General features: G+C 38.3%; 1 protein-coding gene across 1 annotated transcript; it reads left to right on the forward strand.

The window, feature by feature from the left end:
* Positions 1-18576: 18576 nt before the first annotated feature.
* On the forward strand, positions 18577-19835 carry LOC306887400 (POU domain, class 3, transcription factor 2-like; the record flags this gene model as incomplete). Its single annotated transcript, XM_079445095.1, has 1 exon — positions 18577-19835. The coding sequence occupies exon 1, from the start codon at positions 18699-18701 to the stop codon at positions 19833-19835; it is 1137 nt and encodes a 378-aa protein (XP_079301221.1). The 5' UTR covers positions 18577-18698.
* Between the last annotated feature and the right edge of the window lie 2008 nt (positions 19836-21843).

Raw genomic sequence — 21843 nt, forward strand, 5'->3', positions numbered from 1 at the left:
TGAGTGCTCGCAAACAAAAGTGTCTGAAGTCTGTTCCAAATACTGCACAAAGCATTTTAATTTTAAACAGATTCCACATACCAATGCTTTCACAAGTCACTCATTCAGTCTTTTATGATTTATTTTATCTGAACAGCTTGGTCTCCAGACTTTTTCCACACACCATCAATAGCAAAAGAAAAGCCTCTCTTCTCCTAACAAGCATTTTTCCTTCTGCTGTCTCTCCTTTCCTCTCTATCAATCAAATGCCCAAGCACATTTACGGGCATGGAGAGATTTGCCGTATTGATAGATGCAGACCCTGGACTTTTAATAGCCTGTGCTGGTGGCTCAGGTGATGTGTGTGAGATGTAGGGCAATACTTTTAATCACTGATGAGACAGAGGATCCTATTTGATGGTCATTCTTCTATCAAAAAGTGTTCTGGCACTTACAACATAACTCATATGTGACAGTATAGTCTCAACCTGATGAATGCAGAGCTTTTGAGTACCTTACTGCTATGATATGACTGGTTGCTAACAAACCCCTCTGAGCCAATCTAAAGCTTTGATTGGTGAAAAGTGTAGGTCACCGTAACAGTTCTGTTAATGTTAGTTGACACGGATCTGGAATCCGTTCAGGAAGCTCCTACTCAAATCCACAACAAACATTCTCTTTTCACACTATGCCACAAATGAGCCAATTCATTTCCAGCTGATAAGAGCTCAAGAGAGGCCTGATTTCAGCTTAATCACTTCATATTCTTGGCGTACGTTTGTGGGTATGTTGCTCAAACGTTACCTCCCTGTGTTGTGTGAGAGCTCTTAGTCATTCTTTGAGAGATGTGTGTGTGTGTTAATGAGAGTGCACAGGGAGACGGGCTGTTTAACAGGAGTCATGTCTTTGTGTTGGCCTGCATGGAGCGCTTTAGTTAACAGTGAATAATGGTGCTTGATTACAGCCCATGAGACGGCACATTGCTTAAAATCAATTCTCAATGCAATTACCCACCACAAACGCCTCCCCTCTCTGCCGGACAGAATAGGAAGTGATTGTGTCAAAGGACAACATCATCTCTGCAAATGACTTGTTGCCTCTTCATATAGTTCCATTAGATGTGGCAGAATATCAGTCAGGGTGCCTTTCAGCACACTCATTCTCATATGTACATATTCACACCTTAGAGAGTACAGACATGTTAACGTGTTGATTTATTTGTAGACATATTGAGAGAGATGCTTGTTGGGCTGTATACACACACAGGAAAAGCTACAGTCAAGTCCAATAACAAACACAAACACACAATTGAATTATTGATACCTGTTCAGCTTTGCCGTCTTTCTCAATCTCTCTGTTTTCCCAGTCCTAAAATTTTATAGGTGAAGTTTTGGTTTGTTGTGTGCAGGTCTGGTGTTTCAACAGGCTCTGAAGTTTGCTGGTTGGTGAAAAAAAAAAAAAAAAAAAATTAGAAGTAGAAGATAGTAGTGTAAAAGTATGTGTTTTTCCCTGTATGTGTTATAGGAGGGACCAAGGCTAGCAGGGTTTGTATCTCAGTAACTCAGTGTTTTGAGTCAAATTTGTTATTTCTTTTGTTAAAAATGTATCATTTGGCTTGAGCTTATATAATTAACTTATTACAAATATGTTTGTCTAAAGAACATGTTGAATTGTTTAAATTTGGCTTAAAATAATAGGATGTTTAATTTCCGATTCCACTGTGACAACTTACCCCATACCACAAACTGCATTTTTTTTTGCTACTTTTATTCTGCAATGATCAAAAGTGATCAAAAGTAACATTAAAGATATTATAATGTTACAGAAGATTTGTATTTCAAATAAATTCTGAGAAAAAAATCATGGTTTCAATATTAAGTTTTCAGGTTTGACAATAATAAGAATTGTATTGGCTGCTGAAGATTCTTTTTTGCCATCACAGGAATGGTAATAATATTAACAGTTTTTATTCACTGAAATAAAAAGTGTGACAACTAACCCCAGTCTCCCCCATGTGATAAAGAGAAAGTATGTATTTTTGTTTGAGGTGATGGAAAGTGTTTCACTATTGACTTGTAGGCTTATAGCTGACAGAAAAACATTAAAGAGTATGTGCAGGTCACTGTGTGTGTGTGTGTGTGTCTGTGTGTGTGTGCATGTGTTCTTTCTCTTCTGGAGGCCTGTTTTTGTGTCCAATTGATTAGTTATTTGCAGGCTTTGAGTGATGGATTTGTCTCTATGGAAACCACTAGTAAACTGTGGTGATTTGTCTTTACAGCCTGTAACTAACTCGTTAATCACAAACACACCCACCCCAGTAAGCAGAGTCTAGCAGCTGTGCATTTGACCCTTCAATAAGCTCCACCTTTAAACTGGTTCTAACCAATCCTACCTTAGCAACTATTGCTTTCTGCCATATTATAATTGAATGATTTCATCCAAGGAAAGTAGCATGTAATGCAATGGCACACATCATTTCAGCCCACGTTTTTTATGGATTACATAAATTCACACAAGCAATAAATTATTCATAATTTATTAATTCGCTAATTCTTTGTCATCTTTTAAATTTTCCTTTCTAAAATGTCTACATGACATGCAGGTAAACAAAATATTTGAGCTGGAGTCATGTGAGATTTTTGTGAGACTTTGTCTCTCTGTATGTCCTGATCCTCTCTCTTACTGTATAAAACCTCTGTATCCCTCTCCCTCTCTCGCTTTCACACCTGGTGTCTTTTTTTTCCCTTTCTCTCCTTTGCTGTGAAATGTCAAATGGAAATTCTGTTTTTCTGTTTATTACCCAATAGATGGAGGCAACATCAGGATCACATGATATATAAAGTCAGTGTTGCATAGAGAGAGATTGTGTGTACGAGTCTGTTTGTGTGCATGTGAATGTTTACGTGTATATATATTTTGGAGAGAAATGAGAATGGAAACCTGTAAACGGTTGGTGGTTCACAGAAAATAGAGGTCTGAAGACGAAAGGGACAGACACACGCACATGCCGACCCCCCACCTCCCAAAGATTTACTGTTGCCTTTGTGACTGAGACCCAGTTCCCCTCACATAAATACAAAGACAAGGCCCAAAATGGGTTTTTCAAATGACTTACAGGAGGTTCAAAACACTACAGAAACTCCTATTAAACGTCATTCTCTGGAAGTCATTCTTTAAAACATTCCTGTGATTACCTTCAAAGGCTGCAAACTGTTTACATAAATTGTACAAGCTAATATGTTGAAGATATAAACCTAATGTTGTTCCAAATGAATTACTGACTTTCTTCTGTGGTACACAAAGGGTGAAATTGTGAAAAATATTTTAACCACTCTTCAGGTAATTTTCAAAAATTTCAGTTCCTCACAAAACTATTGTGTGGAATATAGCATATAATATATATTTTTTATGTTGGCTTTGTAGCTTTTTTAAAGTTTCAAAGCTTCAGTCCTTATTGCAATTGTATTCCAAAGATGGGGGTAGTCGTGGCTTAATGGTTAGAGTCGGACTTATAACCTGAAGATTGCGGGTTCGAGTCTCAGGTCCACGACTAAGGTGAGACCATTGAGCAAGGCACCGAACCCCCAACTTGCTCCCCTGGCGTCGCAGCATTGGCTGGCCATTACTCCGTGTGTGTGCGTGTGAGAGCGATGGGCACAAATTCAAAGTATGGGACACCATACTGTCTATACACCACATTGTTATTGTTTATTAAAACTATTAAAAAAAATGTGGTTAATTGAAATAAACAAGTGTTCCAGCATCCCGCTGCGTTTACATGGAATCCTGGGTAGACTCCAAGGGTTCCCGGCCTGCGAGACTCAATAATGTGAAGCCTAAAGCATGAGGCCCACACGGGCTAGTCTGTGACTGACAGCACCCGAATTTACACACAAACACCGTCACCATCACATGAGCAGCATCGCCCAGACGGAGGGAGGGAATACCCATATGATCTCCAGTATACCGAAAGGAGAATCCCCTCCCTCACTCAAACGCGTGACTCACAAACACATCCGGGAAAGCACACACTGGCCCAAAGTGGAATTGTAGTGGTGAATATTTTTGCATGTATTTGCATAGCTAATGAGTTTAGGGATGTTAGTTGTGATTTATTTATTTATTTGATATGAATTGTACGTGTGATGCTGTCAGTGTGTGAAAGTATGAAAGCCTAAATTCAGTAATTTTCAGTTTAAATCTCGCAGTTCTGTTTTTTAGTACGCCACAGAATAAAAAAGGTGACTTTTTATCTCACAATTCTGACTTTTCCTCTCAGAATTGTGAGCTTATAACTTGCAATTCTGTGAAATAAAGAATTATGAGGAACAAAATTCAGAATTGTGAGATAAAAAAAGTTGCATTTTTTAATTCTGTGGCAGAAATGGGCTTCCATACAAAAGTCCGTTATATGCCATTCTAGAGATAAAGACGAGCAAGAAATGTAGCCCTGTGGAGAGTGACTGATGCGATAGAGGGAGAAAGGGAAAGCTGGGGTTTAGCCAGCACTACAGTCGTCCACACTACCGCTCCCCTGCTGCTCTACATATGCACACCCAGCAAGAGCCCTGCTGGTACACCTCTACCGCCTCCTTTCTCGTCTGCCGCTCACCGTATGACCATCTCACATTATACGTCCTCTTTCTCAGCACCTCTACCTTGCCATCTCTTCCTCTCTCATGATATCTCTTTTATTTCTGCCTGAACTCCACACAGCTCTCCTCATCTATCTCCTCCAATCTGTCCCGTCCCTAATCTCACTCGTTCCCTCTGTAGTGCTATCCATCTCCCGCAATCTCTCTCTCGCTCCATGAACATGCCTGTGTTCTCATTTATAAACACCTTTGCTTTCATCTGTTTCAGACCCCGTGGCTACTGTTTTCCATCGTTCTCTGAGTGCCTTTAGATGTAGCGCTCTGCCATGACATAATATTGAATTGCTCATGTTGAGTGATAAACTCATATTCCATGTCACATTTCATGTCTGAGAATGAGAAACAGTCCTATAAATAAGTCATCACGTGTCTACAATGGGCCCTTTTCAGACTCTGATGCTGTATTTGTGTCACAGGTTTATATATGTAATACTGTTCAAGAGGTCAGAGGAAACCTGTTGCCTTAAAATTATTAAGTAAATAATAATTAAAAAAATAGTCAAGTGAATTGTCAAATTCACTTAACTTTTTTTTTTTTAATTATTAATTAATTTTTTAAGTTAAGTCAGCTTATCACTTTTTACAGTGTACCATTTTGTTATATACTTTTATTTAGCAAGTATGCAAAAGCTGATGAAATCAAAAAAGTGAATGTTCTCAACTGTAATAATACTAATGAATGTTTCTTGAGCAATAAATCAGAATGTTAGAATGATTTCTGGATCATGTGACACTGAAGCCTGTATAATGGTTGCTGAAAATTCAGCTTTGCCATCACAGGAATAAATGATACATAAATGAATACATTTTAAAATATATTCAAATAGAGAAGTTATTTTAAATCGTAAATATATTTCACAATATTACTGTTTTTACTGTACTTTTGATCAAATAAATGCAGCTTTGGTGAGCATAAGACTTCTTTCAAAAACATAATACATAACAAATATTTAAAAATTAAAAATATATAAAAATATATATTTTTATATATATTTGAGGTGGTGATGGCGCAGTGGATAAGACACATGCCTTTGGTGTGAGAGACCCGGGTTCGAATCCACTGTGAGACACCAATGTGTCCCTGAGCAAGACACTTAACCCCTAGTTGCTCCAGAGGCGTGCGACCTCTGACATATATAGCAATTGTAAGTCGCTTTGGATAAAAGCGTCAGCTAAATCAATAAATGTAAATATATAAAAATATCTTACAGGCCCCAAATTGTATATGCTCCGAAAAGTATTAAAAACAACTAAGAATATATAATATATATATATATATATACACACACAAATCTTATTACATAATATATATATTTTTTTCATTTATTTTTTATTTTAATTTAAATTGCCAGGGTTCATACAGATTTGGGATAGTTCCCGTTTTTAAAATGCATGCTGAATTTTTTAACCAACACTGTAAATGATAAAGGAAGTGAACAGCATTTCTATGAGAGGTTTCTCTCTTGGTTAGGTTAGAAAGAGTATTGATCCACCAGTGGTGTCCAGTGGTTTATTTACCCACAACAAATCGATGCTGTGCTCAGCTGTGGGATCCTCTGGCCTGATCCTTCTTAGAACATGTGGCGTTACACATGTATTACAAGCATCTTCAAGTGTTCATCTGTTCAAGCATCTCTGCAGATATATGAGGCATTTTAGTACCCTATTTTGTTAAAACAATATATATATATAACACTAACTCATTATATAAAATATAATGCTTCCTGTCATTTAGAAGATGCTTTTGTCCAAAGCAACTTACAGTAGCTACATTCATGTCAGGAATGATCCCCCTGGAGTAACCTGGGGTTAAGTGCCGTGCTCAGTTGCACAATGGTGATAGAACATAGGCTGCTCTTTGCGGGAATCAAACCTGCTACTTTTTAGTTACCATTGCTTGTCTTTAACCACTACACCACCCACAGTTTTGCCCATCTGGTGGCAGTGATTTTGCCAAGAAAGACATGTTCCTGGATCAACATGTTTTGTTGGTCCTGGAGCAACGTGTGTTTAAACATAATCCTAACCCTAACTCAACCAGAATCATCAACTACCATTAAAAGATGGATGATTGACCTGGATGTTGATCCAAGACTATATTTTGCTTACAATTATGCATTCAATAAATGCTTCTATCCAAAGTAAATTACATTTCACTCAAGGCATACATTTTAGCACTTAATACATTTCCTGGGATTCGAACCCATGACTTTGGCTTTGCTAGTACTCAGGAGTTTATTCATGTCTGTAGAAAAAAGTAATATGCCAAAAATATTTAAAAAGTACTTTGTAACTGAAAGCTCAACAGTACACCAGCAGTGCGCTAGCAACATCAAGGTTATGGGTTTGATTCCCAGGGAACACATGTATTGATAGAATGTACGCCTTGAATGCAATGTTGGTTACATTGGATAAAAGTATCTGCCGAATGCATACATTTAAATGCAAACTGAGAAATTAAAAACACAAACAGTACAAGTCACTTTGGATAAAACTGTCTGCCAAATGCATAAATGTAAAAGTTAATGTAAAGATAAACTGTAAAATTAAAATTCAAACAGTAGAGCATAGCCCTATAGCAACATCAAGGTTATGGGTTCGATTCCCAGGGACCTATAAAATGTATACCTTGAATGCAATGCAGGTTGCTTTGAATAAAGTATCTGCCAAATGCATAAATGTTAATGTAAAAAACTAAAAGTAGAGCATAGCCCTATAACAACATGAAGGTAATAGGTTCAAATCTCAAAAAAAGTTAATATTAGGAAAATTACAGACATGGAATTTTTGGTGTTTTTCTACAGGTGGTAGATAACAAGTGTACAATAAGAGCCTGCGAGTGAGACCACATTAAGAAGGTAACACAAACAAGAAGAAATCTTCAAGAAAATTTCAAGGCTATAGAGGCTTCAGGTTTGTTTTGGAGAATGTTTGAGAGCTTGTTTGGTACCGGCAGAGTCACACAGACCTCCACCCTGCCGGTGTGTTCTGCTAATAATTACGCTTTTCAGCACCTCTTCGTCTCTGCTCGGTTTGTTGTCTCCTCCTGCCTTGCAATCACTTTCTCACCGTGTGTGCGCCTCATAAGCACTGGCCACTCTCAGCATGTAACAGCACTATATGGTGCTCTGCGTGAGAGTGTGTGTGTCACAGTAGCCAGTGGCTGTAAGCTCAGCCGGCCTGCTGCTCACAGAGGGAGTTATATGTGTAATTACCGCGTGACCCCTGCTGACCCCGGCCGTCTCGTGTTAGCGGTGTGTGTCGGCCGTGCCGCGCCTGCTATCATCTTGTTAACCACAATGCCGAGGAGGGGACAGTATTTAGGGGTGAGACATGGACACTCAGCAGAGCATTAGCACAGTTCACACCGCTTGTCCATCTGCCAACCGTCTAAACACACAAATACACAAGACATTTTGAAATAAATAATTATGTTCATTAGTATGGGTTATTTTATTCTGATAGTTTCAATTTGATAAAGTGAAAGAGCTGTGTTTAAAATTATTACTAAAACAGCACCTACACGTCAAGCCCAACAACACTAAAATCATTCAAATATCTTTACATTTAGTTTAAAGCATTAAAATGACAGCAAAAATCTAACAAAGATTATAGTTCTGCACTATGAAAACTTTTTGTCTGTTCTACACAAAAAGGTAAAACAAAAAGCCAACTTTTGCTTTTACCAGCTTTTAAATAGTCTTTCACCTTCAAAATTCATTTCCTGTCACACCTTTCATTATATTTTATAATTGAGTGGAGTAGAATAGAGTGGACAGGAAATGATGGGTGACAGGGGTTAGGAAATATCACAAGTTAGAAATGATGTGTTAGAGTATATACGTGCCAAGTGCACTGACTATATCTTATATTTTCAGCATTTGCACAACTTCCATATTGCAGATATGATTGAATTCATGATGTCATTGTGTTGGGCTGATACACCATGGGCTAAAATTTCAATACGTTTTTAGAAAGCTGGTTTTGTATTTATGAGTAGTATACGATCATTTGAAGAATCTTTCCTGCTTTGTTCTACAATGAAGACTGCAGTTCAAAAGTTTGGGGTTGAAAAGGTTTTTAATGCTTTTGAAAGACGTCTCTTATATGCTTACAAAGGCTGCATTTATTTTAATCAGAAATACTGTAAATGTAGTAACACTGCAATATTATTACAATTTATAATAACTCTGTTCTATTTGAGTATATTTTAAAATGTAATTTATTTCTAGGATGGCTGAATTTTCATAAGTCATCACTCCAGTCTTCAGTGTCACATAAACCTTTGCAAATAATTTAAAATGCTGGTTTGGTGTTGAAGAAACATTTCTTAGCATTATCACGTTGTTCTGTTTTATTGAAGTCTTGGTTCCTTTTTTTTAGGATTCACTGATGTATGTAAAGTTCAAAAGAACAAAATTTATTAGAATCCTTGTTGAATAAAAACCAGTTTCTTCCAAAAAGATCTTGCTGACCCCAAACTTTGAACAGTAGTAGACTACAATCCACTACAATCCAGTTGTAGTGCTTATTTAGCAACTCGTGTTCGTGTTGTAGAGAAAAACTTAAATATCTATTCCGGTAGCAATAACCACAGACCTTATTTTACTTATAGATCCAAAACCAGCATTCGTAAAACCCAAATTTTTCCTGAGGGAATTCCCGAGGGAAGCCATGACTTGAAAATGATAATTCTCTTCCACATTACAGGCCTACAAACAGAACATCTCTATATGTTGGCTAATTAAATGCAGATCGAGGCATTTAGCGCTGGTTTCTGATGAAAATATAACTTCAGAAGTTCAAAACTCCTCACAAGGCCTCAGACTTTAATAGCTGCAAGCAGCTCCGTGTATCAAAACACACCATCTCGTTCCTGCCAAAGCTATCAATGGTCCTGTCTGTCTTGCTGCGTTTCAGCCCATTGTGTTGTGAATTTGTAATTCTAGGCAATGGTGAATTGCAGTGATTATGTAGCCGTAATTTAACCAGGATGATGTGTTTAATTGAATTGTTGCTCCCTGATGTTTCTCTCTAGTGAGGATGCTGTTCTGTTGACAGATGTGTTTTGTCTGTGAATGCTTGTTGTTGTTTTCTTCTTTTCAGCCCTTGCTGTGTGCGTCTGTTTTTGTGCAACTACGCTTTCTTCCCGAGTTTGTGACCTTGGATGTTTTCTTTAAATGTTAATGTCTAGACTTCTGATATATTTCTCTGTAGCGAGCATCCGAGGACATTTTGCACTCGAGTACACTGCCTTCATACCATTTTCTTTGGGTTGACGGCTATTTCTTCTGCAAAGTGAAGTGCTGAGAACCTATTTCACCGCAGTCGTCACCCTCCCCCACATCATCTTCTCTCCATATAAACATACACTCGCTTTCCTCTTCCTCTCCTTCCACGCACTCCCTTTCAGTCTCTAGACTCGTCCTCACCAGGCCCATCTCTGATATCCACTTTTCTCCACCTTCCCTCTCTCGCCATCTCCTTCTTTCTCTCCCGCTCATTTCCTTCCATCTCTGCGGAGGGGCAATTACCCCAGCGTCTCTAAACGCCGGCGATCTGAGCATCCTTGCGCTATGCATTGTCTGCAGCAATTTACCAGCCGCATCTCCAGATGAATGCCTCCATTCACAATTACACCCCCTCCATTAGCTGCTGTCGCTGCTATGTTTGGAGGGGGGGTTTGTTGTCTTGTTTTTTTTCCGTTCACGTCTGTTCAAAAAAAAAAAGCAATTAAATGTGGACAAAGCAAGTGAGGATGGAATTGTGCCCTCCTTTCCTCCTCCGAATGAAGAAACTCAAGTTTTTAGGCCTCATTTTACAATTTCTTCTCTTTTTTTGCTTCTGTTGGTCTCCTTTTTGGGGTTGGTGTTTTTTGCGGATTGTTCTGTATTTTCATTTTGTGCCACTTTTTCAGAGAGTGGTTGGTGATTTACCTCTCTCTCAGAGTCACAAGAAACCATTTCCTACCATATCTGACTGGCCTGTGACATAAAAGGGTTTGCGCGGACAACATCCCAGCAGCCCCAAAGTAACACTGAAGGTACAGTACGACAGCCTGGGTGGCAGTGATTTAGTATTCCAATAAATCATTGACACAATCTAATTTCCTATAGATTTCAATTTCCCCTGAACAGATCGGCATTGATCGATTTCAGGTATAGAAACATGTCAGGCCTCTCTCGGGACTCTGGTGAAGGATTAAGGCAGGTACAATATAAAAAGTGATAAGTTGACTTAACTTAAAAAAATTGAGGAAACCCGTTGCCTTAAAATTATCAAGTAAATAATAATTAAAAAAATATGTTAAGTGAATTGTCAAGTTCACTTAACTTATTTTTTAAAATTATTATTTACTTAAAAAATTTTAATTAAATTTAAGTAAATAATAATTAAAAAGCTTACAGCTTTCCTGTAGCTCAAATAGCAGAGCATGGCGTTAGCAACACTAAGGTCATGGGTTCGATTCCCAGGGAAAGCAAGAGCTGGTAAAATGTAAAAACTGTAACTTGAATGCAATGTAAGTCGCTTTGGATAAAAGCGTCTGCTAAATGCGTAAATGTAAAAAAAAAATAAGTTAAGTGAATTGTCATTCATTTTAAGGCAAGGGGTTTCCTCAATTTTTTTAAGTTAAGTCAACTTATCACTTTTTACAGTGTAGCTACTTGTTTTTACTGTAGATCTGGACATCAGGACTCTTATATTTGCAAAAATAGGTATGGCCAGACTAACTAGGGCTTCTTGCTTGTAGGAGAAATCTTAAAGCGCTACTGTCTGATTAAGGACCTTGTGAAGTAATCCCAGAAGGTGCTCTTTGGTTGGGTTTGAAACAACTATTATGAAAAAGAAGAATCCAAGCCACTTCTTCTGGTGCAAAAAAAGTTAAAAACCCTTTATTCGCCTTCTGGCCATCTCAATAAACATTAAAAAGGCATAAAACTCTGCACACTGATGCATTTCGGCCTTCAGCCTTCCTCAGAGTTTCTGGCTTGTTCAGTAATGAATACAACACATATGGACAATAAATAGCAGCAGCAATAAATAACGAACATAAACATAATGCCACTTTTGTATTTTAATTTAGAGTGATGGTATACGGTTTGGGTAGTATTAGTCAAAGCTGTCAAAAGTTACAGTAAAGACTAAAGATTCTAATTCAAATAAATGTTGTTCTTTTGAACTTTCTCTTCATCAGAGAATCCTGAAAATAATTGTCATGGTTCCCAGAAAAATATCAAGCAGCAAAACTGTTTCAACGTTGATAATAATAAGAAATGTTAAAATATAAGACACTTTTTTTATTTGTTTGTTTGTTTGTTTGTCTGAAGGATCATGACACTGAAGACTGGAGTAATGGATGCTGAAAAATCTTACCAGTCCCTAACTTTAGAACAATAGTGTACCTATTTCTTTTTTATAGAACGTTCTTATTTTATTTATTTGTGTAACTTCTATTGACAGGACATAAGATGTGACAGAAAACCATAAGGAGAAATGGGATGGAGAAATTATACCAGGTGGATTTAAACTCTGGTCATCTTGCAAATATGCAAGACCGCACAGCATATTGGAGCCTGTGTAGCCATGTCTCTGAATTTTTTATTGATTGTTTTCTTCGGTATAACTGGCATGCAAGATTTATGTTGATTGGCATTGCATTATGAGGATCAAGGAAATCCCATGATGGTTCAAAGTTCAGTAATATTGGCAACATCTCTATCAATATATAAATCAGCAAAAACCTTGTCATTCATGGCTGTTTGGATAACATTAGACATACTCCATCTCAGGTGTTTTCAGAGATGCTTTCTCCTCTGTGAAGTAAAGGTAGATGTCGGTTTATGTTGTGGAAGGATATCAGGTTTTGAATGTGTTGGGAGGGTGTTCGCCGTCTCTCCTCTGGTTTTTCCCCCAGAGGTAGGAGCCTTATGGATTGCAGGAACGAGGAGGAGAAATAAATTGGAGAGTAGGATAAATCGATGCTTGACGGAGAGGCAAATAGACCTTCCAACCTCAGTCCAAACGCAGAGCTTTGGTTATTTTCCTCAGGGCTGTATTGGATTGGTTGACAGCGGCTGAGGAGAGGGCTCAGACAAGACTTGGCCTACAAATGATGTCCTTTGTTTTAATTCATTAATTTCATTAATGTGTAAAGAACTTTTACCATTTTGGGGTGGACATTGGTCCTTTCTTGGCAGAAGGGTGTCTAGAGTTTCAAAAAGTAATGTCAAATAGGGCATAATTTCACTGTGCTGCATTTGGGTTGTTAAAAATTCTTAAATCATGTTTTCCGTATTCAAATACCTTCAAATTTTGTCCATTCAAGTCATGACTTGAACCCCATATACAGAGCTAACACTCAAAACACTACAGTAAACATCAAGCAACAGAGTCGAGATCAGCTGGTGTAAGCACAAATTTCAAGTCAAAGCTGCAGAGCAAACTTGTCCAAAAGGTCAAACTTTAGAGAGCAACTATGTGCATGTGGATTTGTTTGCATGTTTGTGTGATGCAGAGTTGCACAGTTTAAGCTTATAAATGTATAATTTATTGATGTAAAACCTTATAAATTAACAAATAAAATCTGGTCATTATATAAAGCGATTGTATCTCTTCACAAAACTTAAACAGCTTCACATGGATTCATTTTACAATGTCTTTATGACCTTTTTGAATCTTCTAAGGTTATGTTACCTGGACATTTAGAAGAGTCAGAACCTCCCAGGATTCATAAAAATATCTTAATTTGTGTTTTAAAGATTAACCAGAGTCTTGTGGTTTTGGAATGACACGTGGTAAGTGATGACAGAATTTTCATTTGTGGGGGAACTAGCCCTTTAAGTCTCTTTTACATGAACATCAAAAAATAACTCCTTACTGTATGCCACTAATTTACATAATCTTACTTTTTTGTGTGTTTTTATATGATGATTATTAAATGATTACACTAAGTTTTACTATTAAAAGCATTCCAGACCATGATGATTAGACCTATTTTATGGTCTTAGGTAGGCTGATATCCCGTACTTATATGCAGTCCATGCTACATTTAGGATCATAAGGCGATTTACACAGAAACTGTTCCCAGATGTAATTTCCAAGAGAACTTTCATCTGTAATCTTTATCCAAACTTGCAGTGTTGTTCCACTGTGGGGTTCTGCTGCAATATTGATGTTTCAATTAGAACAGCGTTACATACTGCCGCAGCCTCGTAACACGGTGCGTCTCCAACCATCTGCTGCACTTCCACATATGAAGAACGAGACACGTGGGGCTAATCGAGCTGCACATGAGCGATGGGACCAGGAGCTCATTCACATCTCTATACAGATCAAGAGGAGTCTGTAGGCCCGGCATCTCAGGTAGGCAACCTGGCTACAAGTGAAGTTTAGGCGCATTACAACTGTCAACAAGTTTACCCAGCTGATCTACTCTCAGCAACTCTCATTTTGTAAAGATAACCAGATGCACCTATAGAAAAGACATATAGACATATATGTCATATAGAAAAGACATATTTGGGGGTTGTACATTTCAGTGTCTTTATGTGACTCTGCGAATTTCACTATGGCAGCCGTAAAGATGCACTCATTAAGTTTTTATTAACATTTAGCTGTCTGTTATTCATCCTAGTAGGACCAGTTGTTTTGACCTTTATACTGACTCCTATCGGTCTGGATGCATGAAGTTTGCTTATGTGTTGCTATTGTTTTTATTTGGTGATTAACAAGGCTGCTTATGTGATTCCAACATGGTGGCTCACATGACAGGTGATAACCAGAATAAAACAGTTTTTTTGGAAGACTGACATGTTTAAATGTCTCATATTTGTGCACATTAAGTTCTGTTCATTTATGTTAATTAAATTATAAATAATAAATATTTTAATTAGCAAAACAATAATAAAATCAGTTAAAAAAATAAATCAGTCTCAAAAAGGTGTAATGCAAAAATGTAATGAAATATTGCAAGCGCGATATTTTGCAATCCTAAATATTTGGTTTCGTCCGCAACCTGTTGTTCACTAGAAAACATGTTGAAGAGATTAAAGGTTTAGATGCTTGATTCAAATGAATGCAGGCAGTCGGTCTGTTATTTGGCAGTGTTATTTATTCTGGAGTAAGCAAATAAAGCACAGTAGATGATTTTTCTTCATCTCGTAGGTTGTGCCATTTGATCCTTCCCCCTTGTGTGGAAAAAATCCCACATTTGTCCTACTGATCTTGTTCAAGTGGAATGATTCAGAGGCTCTGAAGATGTTCGAATACTTTTGTTGCGTGGATGGATCGCGTAACAGGTCTCCACTTTGCCTCACAGGGGTGGTCTCTTGCGACCCCCACAATGGATGCAGACAATCAGTATCCAGTTGTATTGAGGGACAGATTTAACGATGTCTTTGTGTGGATTAATTGCATGGGATTACTAGATTCTCGGTGCAAGACCTGTTCAACAAGAGCTGTATAAGGATACCCCCACTGACAAGAGATGGTTCTCCACATCCACAATTCCTAAACAAATCCTACACGCGCGCACTGTTTAATTCCCTTTTTATAATTAATAGCTAATTCACATTTTTCTGGAATACTGGAAAGTGCAAGTAGGAATTTTGAAAATGATTTTTAAACGTAATGTAAATAAATGGTAGCTAGTTTTCAGCGCGCAATATGGCGATGTTCTTTCGCAACAAAAATAGTTAACTTGGTGCCCCCAGCAGTAAGCTAAAGGCCGCGTATCGAAAACACTTTTAAGTTTTAATTTGTAATATGAATAATGATTTGTGGTGCATTACTAGCGGCGTGACTGCCGTGCTGTTGCTATGGTTACCTGGTTTAGCAATTGCAATTTCTGGCAACAGTGTTAAAGTAGCTACACGCTAAAATTAACTTGTAATGTAACTTGTATTGAAGCCTACGTCTGAAACCCTTACTGAAACCTCTATGTAAACTACCTGTATGAATCAATGTGTTTTTACTAAGACCACTTGACACCCCCTCCCCCCAAATTTGTATCTGCTTCTATGGCAAGATATTTTGTTAATCTTTTTTCTGCGTCGCAGGTGATAATACCGTCATTGATTAGCGTAAATATGAGAAGAGTTTGATTATTGTGTGATTTAAAGCATGTCTTTGTAAAATTTAATTAATTATTTTCAATCAGGATTTGAACATGACTGGGATCTTGTGTGAAAATCCACAGAGGGAAATATGTTGATTACCTAATTAGACCATAAAAAATGAAATCTTTACAGCATGCGGGTCATATAATTACTGTTAATTTAACGCTCAGATTCTCTGTCATTAATTTTTATTCCCTTAAATGTAGTTTGGCAGCGGTTCCCGGAGCTCAGAAATAGATTTCACTGTATTTGAGAGCGCGCTGGCCCTTCCAAATGAATTACCAGAGACCCCACAGTACAAATAACAAGACTCGCATCATTTATGCGTTGTTAAGCCATGTAATTGAACGATCCATAGTTTGCATATTATACCATTAAAGTAATGTGCTTTGGTTTTCTCCCAACACGACTGTTTAAGCTTCTGTGGCGTTGTGGTAATTCTCTGAATTACAACCTTAATTGCCATAAATGTTCTTTTGATTTGGGTGATTTCACTGTTACGCCACAATGATGTTCATTATTACGCGGATGAATTTCCGGAACGTGTCTTTAAAGTTTTATTTTTTTTCGTTTTTGCAGCGACCTTTAACCCCCCAATTAGGCCGTCCTTATAGAGTTTTTATGCGTCTTTTTTACCTGCTTTCCCTGGTTAACTGATTATTGAATGCCTCGGGATTGTTTTTAGAAACTTTTTTTTTTTTTAACTCGTAGACATGTACAAACTTCTGAAGGCTCATAGACCCGTCCCATCTGGAAACAAATAAATGGAACCATTTCAGACTAAATGAACGTTTGTATCCCCATAATAATCAGAAAAATAACACTTTTACATTTAGGCTAATAAACCCTTTCTACAGGCTAGCAGTTAAAATAGGCCTATCTTAATTATTTTTTCCATTGATATAAACGACCTGAGTTTGTAATAGTTTTAGGTAAATGTGTTGAATGTTATTGAATGTTTTTCTACCTTGTTTATTAGGCTATTGTTCAGTGACGCGTAATTGGACGTTGCTGTATGCCTGCTTCAAAGTTCATTAGTTGTGCAAATGACACTTTATTTAATGTTTTTAAACAGTTCCTTAAAATCAGCTGATCTCTCTGTCTCTCTCAGTCTTTCTTGTTTCTTTTTGTCTTTTGTCCATTATCCATTCTGATGTGCGTAGGGCCTTCCAGAGGAGGTGATACTGGTGACGTATGAGGCGTTGTTTAATTTACTGTTCTCTATAGCAACCAGCAGAGCTGCTGAAAAAATGTCCCCCTCCTCGGACAATGTCGTGTGTTTTTCTTTACAGAGGCTCACAGAGAAGCCAGCTGGTCAGCTTTAGGCACCTGCGGTCCCAAACGGCCCACTGTTTTCCCTCTGAAATATTCCTTTGACTTGTACACCGTGCAAACCCAGAGGAAAAATATATCATTTTAAATCTTTAATAGGCAGATGTTGACTAAAAGACAAGTGTAATTAGATATTTAAAATGCCAATTAGATGTTTGGAGTAATAGTTGTATTTGTAATTATATTTCTTATGAAATAAGACAAAGTAAAATAAACATAACCGCCGAATAAATGGCATGTTTCAGACAGTCACTGTGCAACACATGTACCTCTGTCTGGGTGAATTATAACTTCTGTTTGAACCAAATCGGGATTACCCTGTTTTATCAGGGATCAGATAAAGTGAACGCAATCTAAAACGTTCATAGAGAGTTTTTCGCTTTCTTTCAATCATAAAAAATGGTAGGCTGTTTTTTTTTAAAACATTTAAATCATTTATTTATTTTTACCTATTTACCTGAAGCTGCCTTTTACTCACTTTTTAGTACGCATCTTATACTTACAGTGGCTTTTATTTTTTATTTTTTTATTAATTATTATTCTTTAGAGAAGTAGGCTACAATTTTTTATACAACCAACATATTTTCTGCTCTTTATTTCTGAATGAGAAAAATGACAATATACCTAATATAACATGTCATGTCTCTAATTCTTATATCACCCACTTTAAAACTGATGAAAGGTAGGCTACATAGGCCTATTTAAAATATGTAATAGAAACGAATGTTAACATGTTAAATTAAATATCTGCCTCAGAATAAATACTATTTTTGTTTCTTTTTCTGTTCTTTCGTCGTCGCCCCCCCCCCTTTTTTAATTACTAAATTTTTACTTAGACTAATCTGTTCTGGATACAGCATCATTTGACTCATCAAAGTTATTGCCTGTGATGGCCAGCAAACTTGGCTATTCATTAAAGAACTGTTTTGTTTGTGGCTGTTCTTCCGAATCAAACTCCTGAATGAGACAAACGACATTTTAAACAAATTAGTTAATACTTTTTAAACGTGGTCTGCAAAACGTTTTTTCTTTAATACTCTGAAAATTCTCCGTAAAGTTGACTATCCAAATACTTTTCAGCAAACATCACGCTAGAAAGATTAGAGAGCCTAGTTTCCCTTATTTGACAAATGAAACCCCGAACCTGTAATAAATAAATATGAAATGACATCACATAAAATAGTTTTCATTTATTGCATAAATTCTATTTTACAATACACATACATACATACACACAAAATAGCAAATTCCATAACAGACAAGTTTGAAATGAATTCTCTCCAAGTTATAAAAAGCATAACCTTTGATGTTCTTCGCTCCGGTCTTGGTGGCCCGTCGGTCCCTCACATTTCAGAGGTGCTGCAGGACACGGAGTTCTTTTGAGGGAAAGAGGCAGTGTTTGTTAAGACTCTCGAGCATCCAATGAACTGAAGGCTGCCTCCAAAAAAACGCGTCCATTAACCCTTTCCACCCAATGAGCGTCGTCGGGGGGCGGAGCTCAGGTGCGCGCCGCTGCGTCCTCTTGGCAAAGAGCCTGGAAGACGCCTGTGGCAAAAGAGTAACTGTCAAATGCAAGGTTCCTTTAATAGGAGCGATCAGTCCGGCTCCGAGAGTCATGGCGACTACAGCATCCAATCATTACAATATCCTCACCTCCAGCCCATCTATTGTGCACTCGGAGCCTGGGAGCATGCAGCAAGCCACGGCTTACAGGGACGCGCAAACCCTGTTGCAGAGTGACTACTCGCTGCAGAGCAACAGTCACCCGCTCAGCCACGCGCACCAGTGGATAACAGCCTTGTCACACGGAGAAGGAGGTCCGTGGTCGTCCAGTCCCCTCGGCGAGCAGGACATCAAGCCAGCGGTTCAGAGCCCCCGGGACGAGATGCACAATTCCAGCAATCTACAGCATCAGACGCGGCCACCCCATCTGGTACATCAGACGCACGGCAACCATCACGATTCAAGGGCATGGAGAACGACGACGGCGGCTCACATCCCCAGCATGGCCACGTCGAACGGACAGAGCCTTATTTACTCGCAGCCCGGCTTCAGCGTGAACGGTCTCATCCCGGGCAGCGGCCAGGGCATCCACCACCACAGCATGCGCGACGCGCACGAGGACCACCACAGCCCACACCTCAGCGACCACGGCCATCCACCGTCCCAGCACCAGCACCAACCGCACCAGAGCCACCACGACCACTCGGACGAGGACACGCCGACCTCGGACGACTTGGAGCAGTTCGCCAAACAGTTCAAGCAGCGGAGGATCAAGCTGGGCTTCACGCAGGCGGACGTCGGACTAGCTTTGGGAACGCTCTATGGAAATGTGTTTTCGCAGACCACAATATGCAGGTTTGAGGCCCTGCAGCTCAGCTTCAAAAACATGTGCAAGCTCAAGCCTTTGTTGAACAAGTGGTTGGAGGAGGCGGACTCCACATCTGGCAGCCCCACGAGCTTGGACAAGATAGCTGCGCAGGGGAGGAAACGGAAAAAGAGGACTTCCATCGAGGTAAGCGTCAAAGGGGCTTTGGAGAGCCATTTCCTTAAGTGCCCAAAGCCAGCCGCGTCGGAAATTACTTCGCTGGCGGACAGTCTGCAGTTGGAAAAAGAGGTAGTGAGGGTTTGGTTTTGTAACAGAAGACAGAAAGAGAAACGGATGACTCCTCCCTGCGGACCTCTGCCGGGTACCGAGGACGTATACGGAGACACGCCGCCGCATCACGGGGTTCAGACGCCAGTGCAGTGAGAAAAGACAAAAACAAGACAAAAACAAGGACACATCTTATCATACTGACTGCCTCAGTCTTCATTTATGATTACGTTCACGTTGGAGCTATCCAAAGTGAAAGCAGCTGCGGTTTAGACTACTGAGGCGGGAGAGCAGATTATATCCGTCTTCAATGTTACTCAAAATTCGTACTGCTGCAACAGAGGGGACCGTGCGTTCCCCGCGCGAGCAAAGAGAACGGTTGTTCTCTGAAAACCCAGCACTGTGAAAAGACGCAGTTTTAAGGTGTAACCCTACTATTTATCAAACACTTTGAGACGAGCGAAATGTCCCTCAAACGCGAGCATGGGTGTCCCATAGCCAGTTGTTTACATCTAGACGCATTCACTGCATTTTCTTTTGCGGAATTAGCCTGAAAAGTGACTAGTGTTGCAGCATTTGACAAATACACGCCATTTTTACTTTTGTTGTGGGCGACTGAGGGTGAACATCGATTCGATTGAAAAAAACAACAACATCAGTGTGACATGCATCCACCCACAGTATTCAACCATTTTCTTGGGATCAAAAGGCCTTTAAACATTATTATTATTTTACATACAGCATGGCTATGTACCAATTCTTCTACTCATGGAGACACAGTGAGGTGCAAGGTCACACTAAACAGATGTTATAGTGTTGGCGCCAAGAAATTAGTCTCACACAATTGATTCTGGTCTCTTTCTCCGTTTTATCAATACGGATGGCTCTAAACTGAAAAGAAATAAAAAGAAACTTCCAGCATCGAGCTGCAGACAGGTCACCGAAGGGCTAGTGATAGAAACCTGGCATTTCCTTCGATCTAGTCATATTACCATAAAATACAATTGTTTCACAGGACTCCACACAGTGCTGTAAATACTGTATACTTTTTAAAGGACATAGCTACGTTATTCTCTCACTTGAGCACTTTTTTCGTTTTATTTTTAATTTGGAAAAGATTTTAGAGCTTTTTGTTTATTTTATTTTCGTCTTATTTCTTTAACATTAGAGTCTTGGTATATTTTGCCTTTATATAGTCATTTAGCCGAATATTGCTTGCTATCTCTTGCGGAAGTCAGTTGCTTTTTACCCACATTCAGCTGCTTTTTTATAAATTATGAGCTGACTTTACTATATGTTTATGTATAGTAAACAATGTTCAGTCTCCAACAATGTTAGCACTATTTTCTACCCAACGAATTCAATATTATATATCTCAAACATTTGAATGTCTTTTTTAATTCTTTTGAAATAGAGATTATTTACACAGTATCGTGGAGAATGGGAAAAGCAAGCGATGTGACCTGCAATATTTTCAATTGAAGTCAAACCATTCATCATTGTTTCATATGACAAAGCGTTTTTGTGTATTTTATATTTCCTTCATTTATCAAGCATATCAATTTATAACACGGGCACTATTATTATTATTAAATATTCTCCACGTTTACCCAACATCAGAGCTATACAGGAAAATTATACTTTGACTTTGGATTTAACTGTTTTTGTTCTATTTGTTGTTTTTTTGTGTGTTTTATAGTTCTTCATTGTGTTGGTTCCGTTTCGCATTTATAGGGACACAATGCAGTGATGATTTACTGAAAATGTAAACACTGGAAGATTGGAAAAATGGGAAGATTTCTCCCAGGGGCTTGCTATGTGTAAATACAATACAACAATCAGAAATTATTATTATTATTATTTTCTTATTGTATTATTTTGCTTCTATTTTAATTCATATTTTGGTGTAAATCTATTCCACAGTCTGTTATTATCGTTCTACTTTTTTGTTTTTCAAAAGAAACATTTACATAGATTAATTGATCAAACTGTCATGTAATTCTACAAATACTGTGGAGCTATTTATTTGTTGTTTTATTTACTCTGTCAGAAAGACTCCATCAAACGTTGAACTGGATGATTTTGTGGGTATAATAAAATGCGCAGAGGTTGTGATAGAAATCGGATTTTGTAGTAGCCTAAATTATGTTTTTTTCTTGATCGA

The sequence above is a fragment of the Barbus barbus genome (genome assembly GCF_936440315.1).
Source record: "Barbus barbus genome assembly, chromosome: 21".
NCBI classification, from domain to species: domain Eukaryota; kingdom Metazoa; phylum Chordata; class Actinopteri; order Cypriniformes; family Cyprinidae; genus Barbus; species Barbus barbus.